The following is a 16011-nucleotide window of genomic DNA, read 5'->3' as shown; positions in this document are numbered from 1 at the left end:
GGGAAGATGACTGGCCTGGCTGAACAGGGAGCTTTTGCTGGGACTCAAGGGAAAAAGGAGAGTTTACCACCTTTGGAAAAAGGGGCAGGCAACTCAGGAAGAGTACAGGGATCTTGTTAGGTCATGCAGGGAGAAAATTAGAAAGGTAAAAGCCCAGCTAGAACTCAATCTGGCCACTGTTGTAAGAGATAATAAAAAAATGTTTTTACAAGTACATTAACAACAAAAAGAGAGCCAAGGAGAATCTCCATCCTTTATTGGATGTGGGGGAGAACATTGCCACCAAGGACAAGGAAAAGGCTAAGGTACTTAATGCCGCATTTGCCTCTGTCTTTAATAGCCAGACCAGTTATCCCCAAGGTATTCAGCCCCTGAGCTGGAAGACAGGGACAGGGAGCAGAATGGAGCCCTCATAGTCCAGGATGAAGCACTTAATGACCTGCTAAACCACCTGGACACTCACAAGTCTATGGGGCCGGATGGGATCCACCCGGGAGTACTGAGAGAACTGGCGGAGGAGCTTGCCAAGCCACTTTCCATCATCTATCAGCAGTCCTGGTTAACAGGGGAGCTCCCTGATGACTGGAGGCTTGCCAATGTGATGCCCATCTACAAGAAGGGCCGGAAGAAGGATCCAGGGAACTACAGGCCTGTCAGCCTGACCTCAGTGCCAGGGAAATATTATGGAGCGGTTCATCCTGAGTGCGCTCAACAGGCATGTGCAGGTCAACCAGGGGATCGGGCCCAGGCAGCATGGGTTCATGAAAGGCAGGTCCTGCTTGACCAACCTATATCTCCTTCTATGACCTGGTGACCTGCCTGGTGGATGAAGGAAAGGCTGCGGACATCATCTACCTGGACTATAGTAAAGCCTTTGACACCCTCTCCCACAGCATTCTCCTAAGGAAGCTGGTGGCTTATGGCTTGGGCAGGCATACTCTTCACTGGGTAAAAAACTGGCTGGGTGGTTGAGCCCAGAGAGTTGTGGTGAATAAGGTTAAGTCCAGTTGGTGACCGGTCATGAGCAGTGTTCCCCAGGGCTCAGTTTTGGGGCCAGTCTTGTTTAATATCTTTATCAACGACTTGGACGAGGGGATGGAGTGCACCCTCAGTAAGTTTGCAGATGACACCAAGTTGGGTGGGAGTGTCGATCTGCTCGAGGGTAGGAAGGCCCTGCAGAAGGATCTGGACAGGCTGGATTGATGGGCCGAGGCCAGTTATATGCAGTTCAAGAAGGCCAAGTGCCGGGTCCTGCACTTCTGTCACAACAACCCCATGCAACACTACAGGCTTGGGGAAGAGTGGCTGGAAAGCTGCCTGGCCAAAAAGGACCTGGGGGTGTTGGTCAACAGCCAGCTGAACATGAGCCAGCAGTGTGGCCAGGTGGCCAAGAAGGCCAACAGCATCCTGGCTTGTATCAGGAATAGTGTGGCCAGCAGGAGCAGGGAGGTGACTGTCCCCCTGTACTCGGCACTGGTGAGGCCGCACCTGGAACACTGTCCAGTTTTGGGCCCCTCACTACAAGAAGGACATTGAGGTGCTGGAGCGTGTTCAGAGAAGGGCAATGAAGCTGGTGAAGGGTCTGGAGCACAGGTCTTATGAGGAGCGGCTGGGGGAACTGGGGTTGTTTAGCCTAGAGAAGAGGAGGCTGAGGGGAGACCTTATCGCTCTCTACAACTATCTGAAAGGAGGTTGTAGTGAGGTGGGTGTTGGTCTCTTCTCCCAAGTAGTTAGCAATAGGACGAGAGGAAATGGGCTCAAGCTGTGCCAGGGGAGGTTTAGATTGGATATTAGGAAAAATTTCTTCATGGAAAGGGTAGTCAAGCATTGGAACAAGCTGCCCAGAGCAGTGGTGGAGTCACCATCCTTGGAAGTGTTCAAAAAACAGGTAGAAGTAGCACTTTGGGACATGGTTTAGTGGGCATGGTGGTGTTGGGTTGATGGTTGGAATGGATGATCTTAAAGTTCTTTTCCAACCTAAACGATTCTATGATTCTATGATTCTATGATTCTAAAGTAATTCCATTGTATCATTTAGCTAGAGGCAGGGAAAGAAAAGGTAGTAGTGATGTATTTGACTTTTACATTTCTTTTTCTATAATGTAGTGTTTCTAACTTAATAACTTAGCAGGGATATTACATTTTCTGATGTTCTGTCAGTTGTATTTTCAAGAGCAGTAGCAGGTGGATTCGTGAAATACCTCACAACAAAAAGGAGCTGCAATAACGTGGCAGTGGAATGGCACTCTGCTCTTCCAGCAAGACAGCAAGACTCACTATAAAAGTGTGAGGATTCACAGCAAGGTCCCTTTACTGCAGCTGTACAGGATATGCCAAAAGGAATCTGCATTTGTGCAACACGGATTTTTCTTTTGGTTTTTTTTTTTTTGCTTGGGGTTTGCCGTACAGGTGATTAGGTTGAGCACTGTATTCGCTTTACCATTGTATTATCACTAGCACTGTATTCATAATATTGGTTAGTCTTGTTCATGTCATATATTGTCAAGATTTCTTCACATTTTAATATTGACATTGCATCCACCAGACCTCCAGCTCTGGTCTCTGGCTATAGCCAGAGGAGGATGTCTCTGCTGGCAAAGGTATATGGCAGATGATGTATATAAGAATGCACTTACGGTAGCCTACTGCTTCATGTCAAAAGTGCTGGCAGTATTTTTCCTGTCATATGAATGAGGTTTAGCAACAAGAGGCTTCACCAAAGTTTGAAAAACAAAACCCAAACCATTTTGTTTTATTTTCAAAATGAACCTTTAAAAATGCTGTCCACAGTACAGACAGCTGAATGGAAAATCTGCTTCTCTGACACGATGGCAAGGGGAGCAAATGCAATGAATTCCTAGACACAGAAATAATCCTGCACTAGAAGGCCTATTTGTTCATCAAGTCAGGCTCCAAGAAGACTCAAGTGCCCTCACAGATCAAGCCTGGGCTATGCAGTCTGCCATGTGACAGCCTACACTAACATTATAGAATCATAGAATCGTTTAGGTTGGAAACGAGCTTTAAGATCATCCAGTCCAACCATCCACCCAACACTACCAAGTCCACCCTAAACCAATCAAGGCTAGAGTAATAATTAATGTCATGTTTCCTGGGTTGGTGGCTGGATTATGTTTTAATGAAAGTAAAACTAGGAATCATTAAGGTTGGAAAGGACCTCTGAGATCATCAGTCCAACCATCAACCCAACACCACCATGCCCACTAAACCATGTCCCAAAGTGCCACAACTACATGGGGTTTTTTTAACATCTCCAGGGAGGGTGACTCCATCACCTCTCTGGGCAGCTTGTTCCAATGCTTGACCACCCATTCACCACAACTCTCTGGCCTCGGCCACCCAGCCAGTTTTTTACCCAGCGAAGAGTATGCCCATCCAAGCCATGAGCCGCCAGCTTCCTTAGGAGAATGCTGTGGGAGAGGGTGTCAAAGGCTTATGATCCATTGCCTTCAAATACTGCAGGTTACAGAATAACATGACAATTGTCAAGGGAAGGTGATGTTAGTCATCGTGTTTGCCTTCAATTACCTGGCTTTCCGCTTTAGCTGTTTGTCATAGGTGGAAAAGGAGTACAAAGCAACGTGACACTGCTAAACTCAGTTTAAGTGGACCTTTAAACACACACACACACGCACGCACACACACGCACGCACACACACTTGCGCACGCGTGCTCTGCATAATTCATCCTAATACCTGTTGCTTCAAAGCTTCAGCAATGTTTTCTGTGCATCTTCCAACAGTATTTGCTGACAAAATAATGTATTTTACTCTGTCACCATATTGTCTTCTGTGTATTATTTCAACCATTTTTACTGCAGCAGGAAGAACAAGTGTTTCCCCAATGGTATGTGGATTTTTGTCTTTTGCTATCAAGTGAGAAGCCTTGAAAGGGGCTTCTAAACATTTATCATTAAGTTTAGTGAAATTTTGTAAAGTACTGGATTGAGTATAACGTGGCTTAAAGCATCACTGAAAAAATCGTAGAGGTTTGTCTTCATGTTCTGGGTGCTTATTTTTTAAATGTCTTGCTAGCACTAGCTAAGGTCTAAGGCACAATAGGCTAAGGGCAGGGTTCATCATTAACAGTAGCGAACTTAAACCCATATTTCAAATAGTCGTCTTCATAATTTCAAAGTTTTTGGATCAACTTCCTGTCAGATGTGACTAGCGAGACATTGGTTTTAACTCCTAATGTGGTTGATGAAGAGCTCATACTGGGAGTAGAAGTGTCAGCTCTGCCATTTTCTTGTTGTCTGCTTGCGTGTTATCTTCCGTCTGCAGCGTCTTTGCAAGGAATCTTTTTAAGCCGCTTGTCCGTTTTGTGAGGGTTAGCTTGGTTAAAACTAAACACAGTCCATAGATGCACTTAACTGGCCACACATAAACTGCAATGCATTGCAATATGCTCAAAAGCAAATGAATGAGTGAGGGTACCACTGTGAACGTCTCCCCATTGTGGAGCACCCCCTCTCCCCCCAGGACATGTCAGTACCATATGGGACATGGAACCCTCTGACATACGGACCAAGTGAAATCACCACTGTCAAATCTGAATATTAAATATCAGTAAAACTTAGTATCTTTTTTTTGGACAAAAATTAAATATAAATAGAAGTTCTAATAATTTCTTCCTGCCCCCCAATGGACCATCTTCCGAACCCTTCGGGGTGCATGCACCCCACTTGGGAGCCCACTGTTCTAGAGGACCTTCAGCATTGACTTATCTGGTCTTGAGCTGAAGGGCTCCCTCTTCTCCGCATCCCTGCAACAAAAGACCTGTCTGTGCTCAGGAAGTCAGCTCGCCTTTGCTCTCTTCACATCTTATTCTAAGAAAATATGTCCAGTTATTTGGTTGTGGGGCTGCCAAAGCAAAGACGTAGCTGTTCCAAAATCTCCCTTATCATCCAGCAAAAGGAACAACAGAAGAAGTATTTCTTGCTTCATTTCCTTAGAAATGAGGATCTTGGATCAACTACCAAAAAGTCAAGAAGGCCCTGGCCCCATCAAGACACCACACCACAAACTCTCCTAGAAAATACATAGAAGGCAGGTCCCATTCCAGGGACTGGACCAAGAAGCCATCCCCGCCTCCATCCAGAAACCCCAATTACTTGCATCCCTACGTCTTGCCCTTCCAGCAAAGGAAACGTCTGCAAAGTCCCCCATAAGAACTGGGTCTGTGATCTGGAGACTTCCTTGAGCCTCCTTGAGTTCACTCACTTGCTCATCCTGATCAGGCAGTCAGGACACTCACCTCTGCCATGACCCCAGGGCAGTTTCCAGGCAAGCGCACGGAGAAAGAAGCTACGAGCAGACAAGGCCAAACACACTCTACTTGCTGATAATCAAATTACCTGCGGGCTTTAATTCTTGTCTCAGTATGCCACCAAAGCCAGCCTATTTCAGGACACAATTGTTAATAAAAATAACAGTGAGATCAATATAGAATGGATAAAACGCAAGCACAACCATTCAGATGGATAAAGTGTAAACACATTTACAAAATGTAAATACATTTACAAAAATTGATAAAATGTGGATACAATGTAAACACAATCATCTAATAATAAAATGAAAAAGAATAACAAATTCCAAGACAGAACATTGGCTAAGCTGCAAACAAAGCACAGCAAAACGGGAAACGCCACAAAAAATTGAGCTCAAATCACTGGGTTGGTTGAGGGCTCTTTCATTTCCACAGCTGGACTCTTTCATGCCATTTCCATTTATCCATGCCACCCTGTAGCACAGAGAGAAAAAAGGGGAAAAGGTGTGAAGACCAGGCCTGACACACCACAGTGCTTCCTCAGAGCAGTGGACAGGCAATTTCAGAAAAGCTGCCTCCTACAGCCCCCTGTGTCCTTGGCACCAAGCACGCACTTCCACCTCTAGGATACTTAATCACTCCATTCAGGCACTGTGCTCTAAATGTCTCACACTGCGAAACTTGTTGGTATGACACTTTGCATTCAAAGAAAATACAATCCCCAGAGTGATAGGTGGAAGTGCTCAACCTGCTTGATGGGTGTAGTTGAATACTGTTCCTGTTCATAATCCTATCATGCACTGTACAGTTCCCTGCAAAAAGCACTTTCATCATTTGCCTGCAGACCTCGCACTGGACGACTGATGCTCTGAAACCGTTAGTACCAGCTGAAAGCCCCTGAGAGCCCTTCCCCAGCAGTCTTTCCAGCTCAGGTATGCCAGCCAACGGCTTCTTGGGGGCACTGCCCCTCACTGCCTGCAGCTAACAGGATGCTCCCACACCCTGGCGCCCGGCTACTACCTCCCCAGTTGCTTCCTCAGGAAAGCTGACGGCTTTCCCTTTGGCTTCGGCACTAAAAATGCAACAACACAGCAGCTAAGTTGTGGCCGGAGCGGAGATGACTTACCGGCTGACGTGCATCGTGGATATTCTAACGTCCCCTCAATACACTGTGCTCTGAATGGGGAAGATGCTGGGTCCTCCTTATACCCTCTTTTACACCGAAATTCAACAAAGTCACCCGATTTGGAATACAGCTTTGTTCCTCTGACCCATTTCAGCTCAATATTGTTTCTCTCCATGTCTTCTTCAGATGCTGTACAGGCCACTTGAAAAAGGCAAGAGAAGAGCGTCATCACTTCATACAGATGCAACACAGGTAACTTCTTCTTTCCCCTACAGAAGTTCTTCTCATCAGAAAACACTTCCAGCTATTTGCTCTGACCCTCTTTTACTTGTGATAGAAAAGATGTTCACACCCAAACTGAAGGGAGAAAAGAACACGGCTGAGACCTCACGCAGAGCTATGGAGAAGCCTTTTCACTCTGACAGTCACACAGCTCAAGATTGAAGCACGGGCGGGGGAAGCCACCAGGCACCATTGAATGTCCCTGTGTCTGTTTTGAGATGCCTCCTTCCCTTCTGCCCAGCACGTCTCTAAATTCATTTCTTCAAGACCATGTCACAGACGCACCCCCGGATTTCCTCAGCGCTGCCACGCACTCAGACCCATCCTCCCCACTCACAGCCTGCTGACTGTAGCAGCATCCCCAGCTCGGGAGCCCTGCACAGTGATGGCGATCCCCTCACACAGAGGGGCTCAGCCAAACTACCCTCCTCCCAAACCCACTGTGGTGGCGAGAGACAGCAGGCAGCAGAGGGGACTACACAAACTAACTTCAAGAAGAAACTCCTTCTCCACAAAAGAAGGGCTCATTGTTGTTCCGCCTTGCTGACATTGCAGCCCCAGCACAAGTGCTACTGCACAAGTGATGGCCGCAGGATTTGAGAAAAAGCAAACAGGAGCAGTCACACAGCCCTCGGCCACACAGCACGTGCTTCAACCTACCTAGGCAAACGGGAGGTCTTGTCCACTGCCCATTAGTACAGGTGATGTACTGAGATCCTTCCAGGACATAGAGACTTGGGCATTTGTATTCCAGAACTGTACCTCGTGGATATTCTTGCTTGAGGGAGGAAAGAAGGTCTCCATTTTCAATAACTGGAGGTGGGCCACATGGCCCACCTTTCCCTGGAAAAAAATTCCCAATCAGAGGCAAAGACATGAGAGTTTAATTGCAACGGAGGCCTGGCCAAAGTACTGCCAGACGGTACATTGGCACTGCTCTGACAGACCTGGAGGAAAGCAGAGGGAAAACCAAATACCTGGCAGGTGAAAAAGAGTAAGAGTTTCTCATTTCTCCAGTGCTGGGACTCACAACTACCAGTTCACCCCGTTTGTCCACGGCTGAAGTGCTTGCAGCTCTCTGCAGGACTTTCTCTCCTCCTGCGTACCGGTGTAGTGTTTGGCACAGCTCTTTCTGCAGAGGAGCCTGACGCCTACCTCCTCCCTGTACTGCCTGAGCAGTGAGAAGAGCGGATCCGACGGCAAACAATAACGACTGTCACTGAACTGCACCACTGCAGTCACCAATGGGATAGCGCTTGGGCTCTGCGGGCCACTTGCGCTCACTGGGGAGCACGCACATGACAGTCCTGAAGCACTACTGCCTCACCGATTTTTATACCTACGCAAGCACCACACTGCTGCCAAGTCTGGCTTCCAATGGACCTTGCATTGGGAAACCTTCAGAGAAGACCCAGGTCCCTTGGTACCAGCAGTGACACTCTGCATGTGGCATGGTGTTCAGGAGCCACAAAAGGACCAGCCACAAAGCCCCGTCCAAATTCATCTGCTGTTTCTGCACCCCTTTTGGGTGCCAGCTGGGTGGTGGTTGAGTCAAATGCTGCTGCATTGGCACATGTGCTGACACTTTCTGTACGTCTAATGAAAACAAACAAGATGATTCTGTGCGCTCACAAAATCCTAGGAGGCACCAACACAGCACCTAGGTATTGGCTCACACATCAGATTGTGCCCTCAGCTGATTTCACAGTTGATTTGACTCCCTGGCATTCAATCTGGCAATGCATCATCTGCATTATCTGCATGTCAATTAGCAGGGAAGCCATGGGCTGTGTTCTCCAACATAGATGGCAAAATTTCTCACTCTCTTCTCATCAGGCAGGCACAGAAAGCAGATTCTAAGAAGCCCAAGGGTTGCGCCTCAAAATCAGACCTGGCCAGCAACTGCTCTCAGCCTCCGGGTGGTTTTCCAGATGGGGCCCTCTCGACTGAAGCCACCTGGGTCACTCATCTGAATAGATACCTGGGAGCAACGGCTTTTTCCTGAGCGTGCCAGATACGTTGCGTTTGTGCACAGTAACGAGACTGAAATTTGGAGAAGTAAGTGCCACTGAGTCAGCTTCATGACAGTCTTACTGACGGGCGACTGTGTGAAGAGAGAGAGAAATTACCTTGGCACTTCGGCACCTCTGTCCAGGCCCCGTTCTCACACGCTACGGTGGCAGCCCCAGTCATCTCAAATCCTTGCCAGCACTGATAGCGAGCACTCTCCCCAGGCAAATACCTTGACTTTTTAACTCCTTGAACTTTACCACCAGCAATCTCTGGAGGAGGTTCACACGTCACATCTGAAAAGAGACACTGCTGCAGTTACATTTGCAGTCGTTGAGGCGTTCCCCTATGCAACCAACAGTTAAAGGAATCAATCTTGTCACAATTGCTGTCCAGATTTTCTGCCTCAGGTGGGTCACAGCTCCAAGAGTTCACCATGGAGAAAGCAATGCGGTGTGACAGTGGCAGCAGCACACTCTTTCTGTGACTCTCAGGAGATGGCAGGGTCAATGAGAGCTTCTAGAAAAAGCCAGCGTCTCTGTAGCTACGCCTTATGGCACAAGAAGCCACACCAGCCTTCCTGCATGCCCGTGTCCCTCCCCAGGGAGCCCTGGCATTCCTGGAAATCACAGGGAAAGCAGCCAAGCTGGTGCTTTGTTGAACCACAGAGCTCTGGAGGACTGGCAGCACTGGAGGAGCTTGTCAGCCTGCAGTGCTCAGGGACGGGTAAGTGCAGTCAGCTCCATGGAGGTGTGTGGAAGCCAAGTAGCACTTGTTCACCTTGCAGCCATAGCTTTGGACAGGGGACAGGAGCACAGCTCCTGACAGTTCCTTGTCACGGGGATGCTCTTCCCACTTCCGTAGCCCTAGCAGATCTTACGTGGCTTAGATTTGAGTCTCTGCTGGGACCTGTATACATCAGAGCGGAGCCCTGGAGAAGAATGGCTGTGTCTCTCCCCTAACTGCTTCTTCCATTAGGTACTCCCTGACAGGTTTGAACACAACAGAGGAGCCCTTACACGTCTTTCTAGTGAAGGTCGCTGAAATGGCGGACGCTGGGGAAATACCAGTATCACACAGGAGAATGACAGAGCAGCACATTTTCAGCCCTGCTTCTTCAAGACGTTTTTGCTGTTGATGAAAATACCCCCAGTATTTCTAGAAGCATCAACCTAAATTAAAGTGCTGTGCAAGGAAGCAATAGCAAGTACAAAGTGGTGGTACACAAAGAAAGCAGATGTACAAAAGGTAAAGTCTGTAGAGTATTCAGGTAAACAAACCGTCCCCTCCCGTCTAACAGGCAAGATGAAAGCACGGGTTCCTACCTCTGCAAATGGGTGCTTCTGACCATTCTCCATTTCTACAAGTGACATAATTTCTACCCATCATTTGAAAATTGCGTTCACACTCATACTGCACTCTGGCACCGGGCAGATACCTCTCCTGTTGAGCGCTTGTAATAGAAGCATGGGGAATTTCAGGTGCAGCTCCACAGCGAACATCTGAAAAGAGAGGTGCATTTAAGAACAGTAGTGCAGCAGTAGGACAATCACAGCATATTGCGTTTCGGAGCACCATTATGCCTGGCGAGCAAAAATGGTTTGCGTAATGCAGATCATTTGCTACAGGTGGAGAAGGAAGACATTATGGTCTTTATTCTGCAACACTTCACCAGACACTGTGATTTTCACGTTCAAAAAACATGTAGATGTGGCACTTTGGGACATGGGTTAGAGGGCGTGGTGCTGTTGGGATGACAGTTGGACTGATGATCTTAGAGATCCTTTCCAACTTCAATGGTTCCTAGTTTTTATTTTCATCAAAAAATAATCCAGCCAGCAAGCCAGGAAACAGGAAATTATTACTCTACCCTGAAGTGGTTTAGCGGTGGACTTGGTAACATTAGGTTAATGGTTGGACTGGATGATCTTAAAGGTCTTTTCCAACCTAAACGATTCTATGATTCTATGATTTTTTTTTGCCTAGAGTGAGTAAAAGGAGAAAAGGAGTTGCAGAGATCAGCCAAAGGTGCAGATTGGTGCTGTACAGCATTGTGTGCCAAAGAGCTGGAGAGTGAAGTGGTTTCTTTACTATTTGAAGGCAACTTTCAGAAACTGACATTCTTAGTGATGTGAAAATAAGATACACTACCCTACCAGTTATCTCCTGCTCTGCAGCCAGCATCCATTCCCCCAGAACCCTCTGCCTGCTTGATTTCATCAGTGAGCTCAGTTTCAGCTACTAGCTTCAGCCCACAGGGGAAAAGGTTTCTTTGCTGATCTACCCTGCTTGTTGTCTGTCAGGAGCCTGAATAATAGGTGTTGTAGCAGCCCATTCAAAGCATGTCACTTCTTGGCTCTATTGGTCTGACTCACCTGCATGCCTGAGTTGACGTTATTTTAATTAACAACATGGAGGACTAAGAAGGGTCATAGGCTACTTAGAAGTAGAACTTATACCTTCACAGAAGGGTGGTGCTGTCCATCTTCCTTCTCTGCAAATAATTTCAGGGGGACCAACAGTCAGGAACCCTGCATCACACTGGTAGCGAATCGTTTCACCAGGCTCATAAATGTCCTTGTTTCTGCCTTCTATTTGAGCATTGGCAACTTTTGGAAAACTTCCACATGACATTTCTGAAAAGATACAGATAGATGATGTTTGTGCTAATGTGATACACATGGAATAAGCATACTGTCTCCACCAAACTGATGCTTTGGAGAGTTTTTTCTAACAGCAGCACAGTCATCCACTGACAGTGTATTTTATATAAAAGGTAGCACACGGAAGATGAAATAAGTCATTCCCCTAAATAGGCATGGACTTCAGTCACTGAAATATTTTGATCCTGTTGCTAACCAGGCCAGAAAATTTTAATAAAGGCTTTTGTCCCTTACTGCACCAAAGTGGTTTCCATCACTGAAGCACCAAAGCAACTCCTAGTCTCTAGTGGACTCTGTAGAAAACAGATCCTTGGATTATGAGAATGTGCCCAGGACTCATGTGGCAGAGATATAAACTGAACAAAGACTGCAAGAATACAAAAGAATATTTAAAAACTAAACTGCATTTAAAAAGTCAGTCTTGCATCCAATCAGGATTGCTCTGAAGACATCCATGAGGGATAATAAGATTCCACATCACAATATGGAGTTACTGGCTCTTACTAATCGACCTCCAGTTTTAAATCCTTCCAATTTCATTGCGAAATGCACTTCAAAAAAAAGTATTTTTTGATATTACCCAAGCATGTAGGAGCTGAAGACCAGTTTCCCGTAGAACAAGTTATCACCGATGGTCCATCTAACTTGTATCCAGAATGAGAAACATACTTCAATCTAGCACCAGCCAGGTACAGTGTTTTCCCTTCTTTTTTAATTTTTAAGTTTTGGTTTTCCAGTGTGGGAACATCAGCACATTCTATGGGTTGTGGTGGCAAACATGGTCTTTCTATAAAACACAGAAAACAAAGATAAATAATAATACAAGACAATTAATATACCAAGGACATATGCTCCCTAAAATTGAAAAGAAAAAAAACCCATAATAATGCAAACAGTAATTAAATGGCTTGAAAGGAAGATGAAGAAATATCTAAGATACACAACCCAAAACTTCTCTCTCCTTTCCCTCCTACACGGGGTTTCTCTCTTTTCCTTTGAACCAAATCAAGGCCATTTTCCAGGTCATACCAAGGAGACACGGTTACAGCTTAGCATCAACAACAGGGAAAATTCCATAGGCACAGAAATAGAAGAGACATTCTGTTATTTTGGGATACTGAAAGTGAGTTTCTAGAATGTTAGCTATTATATTTTTCCACCATTAATAAAGTTGTACCAAGATCCTGAGGGTTTTTTTGATGACATGATGAAAATGAAAAAGAGAACAGAACTTACAAGGTATTTTAAGGTACTTCCTGATACATACAAGGCATTAAATTGCTATGAAGCCCTCCTGAGTCAGGGCTGTCCCAATGCTTTCTTCTCCTATACCACTGTAGAGTGGGTGCACTTAAATTATATTTTATGTGCATTTTTAGTTATTAGCAAATTAGGTTTTATTAGTTGACACATCAACTTGAAAGCATATGTTTGCGCTGAATTCAACAATACAAAAGAGCTAATTACAGTCAAAGTTCCTATTCAGTAACTGGGACTGGGAATTATATTTCAGTAAAAGTTTCTTTCTGAACAGCTCAAACATTTTTTTAGTTATTCTTCTCTATCTCTGCCACATCACTAGAAACAGAGACTTACAGGCAATACAAAAGAAGAGAAATGACACAGCATCAGAATTTTGCAGCTTAAAAATACAAACATGGCTGGCATGTTGTGCACATCAGTCACCAGCTGGCACCTCATTTGTCTGGCGCTTATCTATTTCCTATTCATTTCTGAAAACACTTTATTCTACCTCTTAATGAACTTCTGCTTACAAGATATCACCAACACCAGCAATATTTTACAACTGGATTACAGATTCCTCAGCATTGCTTAGAATAGATGGCCTGAGTTATGCCATATCATTTATACTCCTATTACAGGAAGACACTACAAAAAGAAAAGGAGAAAAATCAAGAAAGAATAAAAATGCAAAACCCCTAAGGTTGCTACTACTATTACTAAATAATAAATAATACAGATTTTTTCACCAGGATACTATTAAAGGCCCCCAGTCAAAACTGAGACTCCGTTCTGAAATTTTCCTAACAAACAAACACACAGCTCTTGAGGGACTACCTGAAAGTTTTATATGCCATCTTAGGTAAGTCTGTGTAAATAAGACTTACTGTCCAGCAGTTGGTTAACTGCACTTTCTTTAGCAACTTATGTTCTATTGTTTTTCTGCAGTTACCTGTTCATTATAATCTTAACATAAACAATATTATAATCCCGCTAATGATGACTGCAAATGCATAACACAGAAATTCATAATAAAATAAATAGAAAAAAAAAAATCCACTACTGACCCACACAGTGAGGTGGTGATTGCCATTTCCCTTCTATACATGTTATTTCATTCACACCGATGAGCTGGAAATTCTCCAGACATGAAAAAACTGTTTTACTCCCATTCTTGTAATTTCTTCCAACAGTTATCTGTTGAGCACCAGGCACCTGAGGTGGAGGTGGGCATGTAGTCTCCTCAGCTAAGGACACATACTCATGTTGTAATAGAACATAAGATAAAGTGTAACAGTTCATCACAGATTACAATGTGAACAACCAAGAAAACACTGGCATAAGATAATTCAGTAGCTATCTGAAGCTTTAATTAAAACCATGATCATTTTGTTCTGCTTCAGAAACACCAGAGCTGCCTTCAGATGCTCATATGCTTTCAAACTCATAGAAAAGACAGTCACAGTTGCCTACACCAATCTAAGCTGGAGCTTCTTGTAGCCCTTCCTTTCCCTTAGACACAGCTGCACACTCTTGTGTGCTTTCCCCATTCCTCTCTCTATGGTGAACCACTTAAGGAAAACTGGACCAACTTCTGGGGTTCTTGTTTTGTTTTGTTGTTGTTTTTTGCTTCAGACTTAGCTGATAACAGAGCTAGATGAGAATCACAAAAGGAAACAAAGAAATAAACTTCAATTTTGCCACTGAAGGAACGAAGGGCTGCTCCTGCCAAAGGAAAGAAAAAGGGAGGGAAGGTGGTAGATCTAGGAAGGAGGAGACCTCAAGAGCTTGCTTTGTGGCTTCTAGTGGTTCCAGAAAACTGGAAAGGTAGGGACACTTGGTTTTGACAGGGAATGGTGCCTCAAGTGATTGCCATTCTGTGTACTTCTCCCACTTCCACGCATCACTTCTCATGAATCTGGCATAACCAAAGCAGGCAATAAGGCAATGATTGTTTTAGTCATGCCTTCTACAGGCAATATCTTGCTCTGCTATACATAAAGGCAGTCCTGCAGGCATCCAGCCTTTGGTGTGTATTAGATAAGGGCAGTCTCTTCTAGGTTGGAACTTCTGAGTTAGCCAACTCAGCTTTTTTCTTGTTTCACTAGGAAGCAATTGGAAAAAATAGAAGGGGAAGAAAAAAAAATCAGGAATAGAAAAGCTTTGAATGTTTTCAGGAAATAAAGGAAATTTGACTAGAGCTTGAGCTATGTGCTACTCTCATTTGCACCATGATAAAGCCCTTTTGAAGAACCGAGCTTAATTTATCATTGCATCTTTTCTCACATCAAAGTGACAGTGACAACTGTTGAGTTGTCAGAGTAGGGATTAAGTCTGCCTCACTAAAACTGTGCATCTCTAAACCTAATTAAATGTTCAAATGATTCCCATAATTATCCATGACTATCCTTTAGTATACAATTGAGTAAGCATATATAAAAGCATATAAGCATTTCTATTTCAGACTAGTGACACAGCAATGCTAAGAAGCTTTAATAATGAGAATTTATCATTCCTACATAAAAAGAAGAAACTGTATGCAAATCTAAAAACATACTTGTACATTCAATCTCTGGTGACCATTTTCCAGACACGCAAGTTGCCCGTTTAGTACTTTCGTCACCTGATATACATATATATTGTATAACTCTATGGAACCTAGCCTCCTTTTTTGGCCTGGAATCTTGATCATTGTGCACAATCTTAACATCCTTTGGAAGTACACACTGAGGAGATCGATCTGAAAAAAATCAACAAAAAGAGCTCAAAAATAGATTTAGTTCAGATAATATGTACATACGCATTCACTGATGAAGAGGTTATCGGTTTCCTAATGCATGTCCATGTGAAAGTGTTCTTTTATTTACTGTAGTTTGAAGTAACTCCTAAGATTCCTAGATTACAGAAACAGAAATTCTTTTTTGTTCCAGATATTTAAAGCAGAGACTGTTCCCACTCACAAAGGAATTATTTTTATGTTGACAGGATCCCTTTTGCTGAGTGCAGTAAATAATATGAACTAAGCATCCTTTTCTTCCCTAAAACTATAAAAAAGTAGCAAGATGAGCAAGAAGAAAAACCTTCTTTTACTTGTAGAAATAGAGCATAAAGGAAGTACTACTCCACACCGAATATGTATCAGGTATCAGTCTCTTGTGGAAGTGTATCTAAGTCATAACCAGGTCTTGTCTCCTTGTCTGGTGATTCTGAGAGTCAGAACACAAGCTACTTGTGAAAGCTAAGCAGACTATGTTTTGTGCCAGACTCAGTCCTCAACATAATTGTAAATAAAGGTACAGTGTACTCAGATCACTGATGAATATAAAATCACTTCTGAAGAAAGGGGGAACCAAGAACTGGATATATCATAAACTGTATTCTGTTAAAGATAAGTGAAGT

General features: G+C 44.3%; 1 protein-coding gene across 1 annotated transcript in view; it reads right to left on the bottom strand.

Moving 5' to 3' along the window:
* Positions 1–4232: 4232 nt before the first annotated feature.
* The window catches only part of CFH (complement factor H), a 47325-nt gene continuing 35546 nt past the window's right edge, over positions 4233–16011 (bottom strand). Inside the window, exons 15-24 of the mRNA XM_075711209.1 lie at positions 15170–15352; positions 13680–13859; positions 11951–12157; positions 11167–11343; positions 10033–10209; positions 8827–9003; positions 7358–7540; positions 6416–6616; positions 5904–6101; positions 4233–4366 (exon numbers count right to left, since the gene is read on the bottom strand). Coding sequence (XP_075567324.1) covers positions 4233–4366; positions 5904–6101; positions 6416–6616; positions 7358–7540; positions 8827–9003; positions 10033–10209; positions 11167–11343; positions 11951–12157; positions 13680–13859; positions 15170–15352 — 1817 coding nt within the window. The remainder of the gene's footprint in view (positions 4367–5903; positions 6102–6415; positions 6617–7357; positions 7541–8826; positions 9004–10032; positions 10210–11166; positions 11344–11950; positions 12158–13679; positions 13860–15169; positions 15353–16011) is intronic.

This window comes from Pelecanus crispus, chromosome 5 (assembly GCF_030463565.1).
Source record: "Pelecanus crispus isolate bPelCri1 chromosome 5, bPelCri1.pri, whole genome shotgun sequence".
Taxonomy (NCBI): Eukaryota; Metazoa; Chordata; class Aves; order Pelecaniformes; family Pelecanidae; genus Pelecanus; species Pelecanus crispus.
Note: the sequence above shows the minus strand (reverse complement) of the source record. Positions and strands in the feature narration are given on the sequence as shown.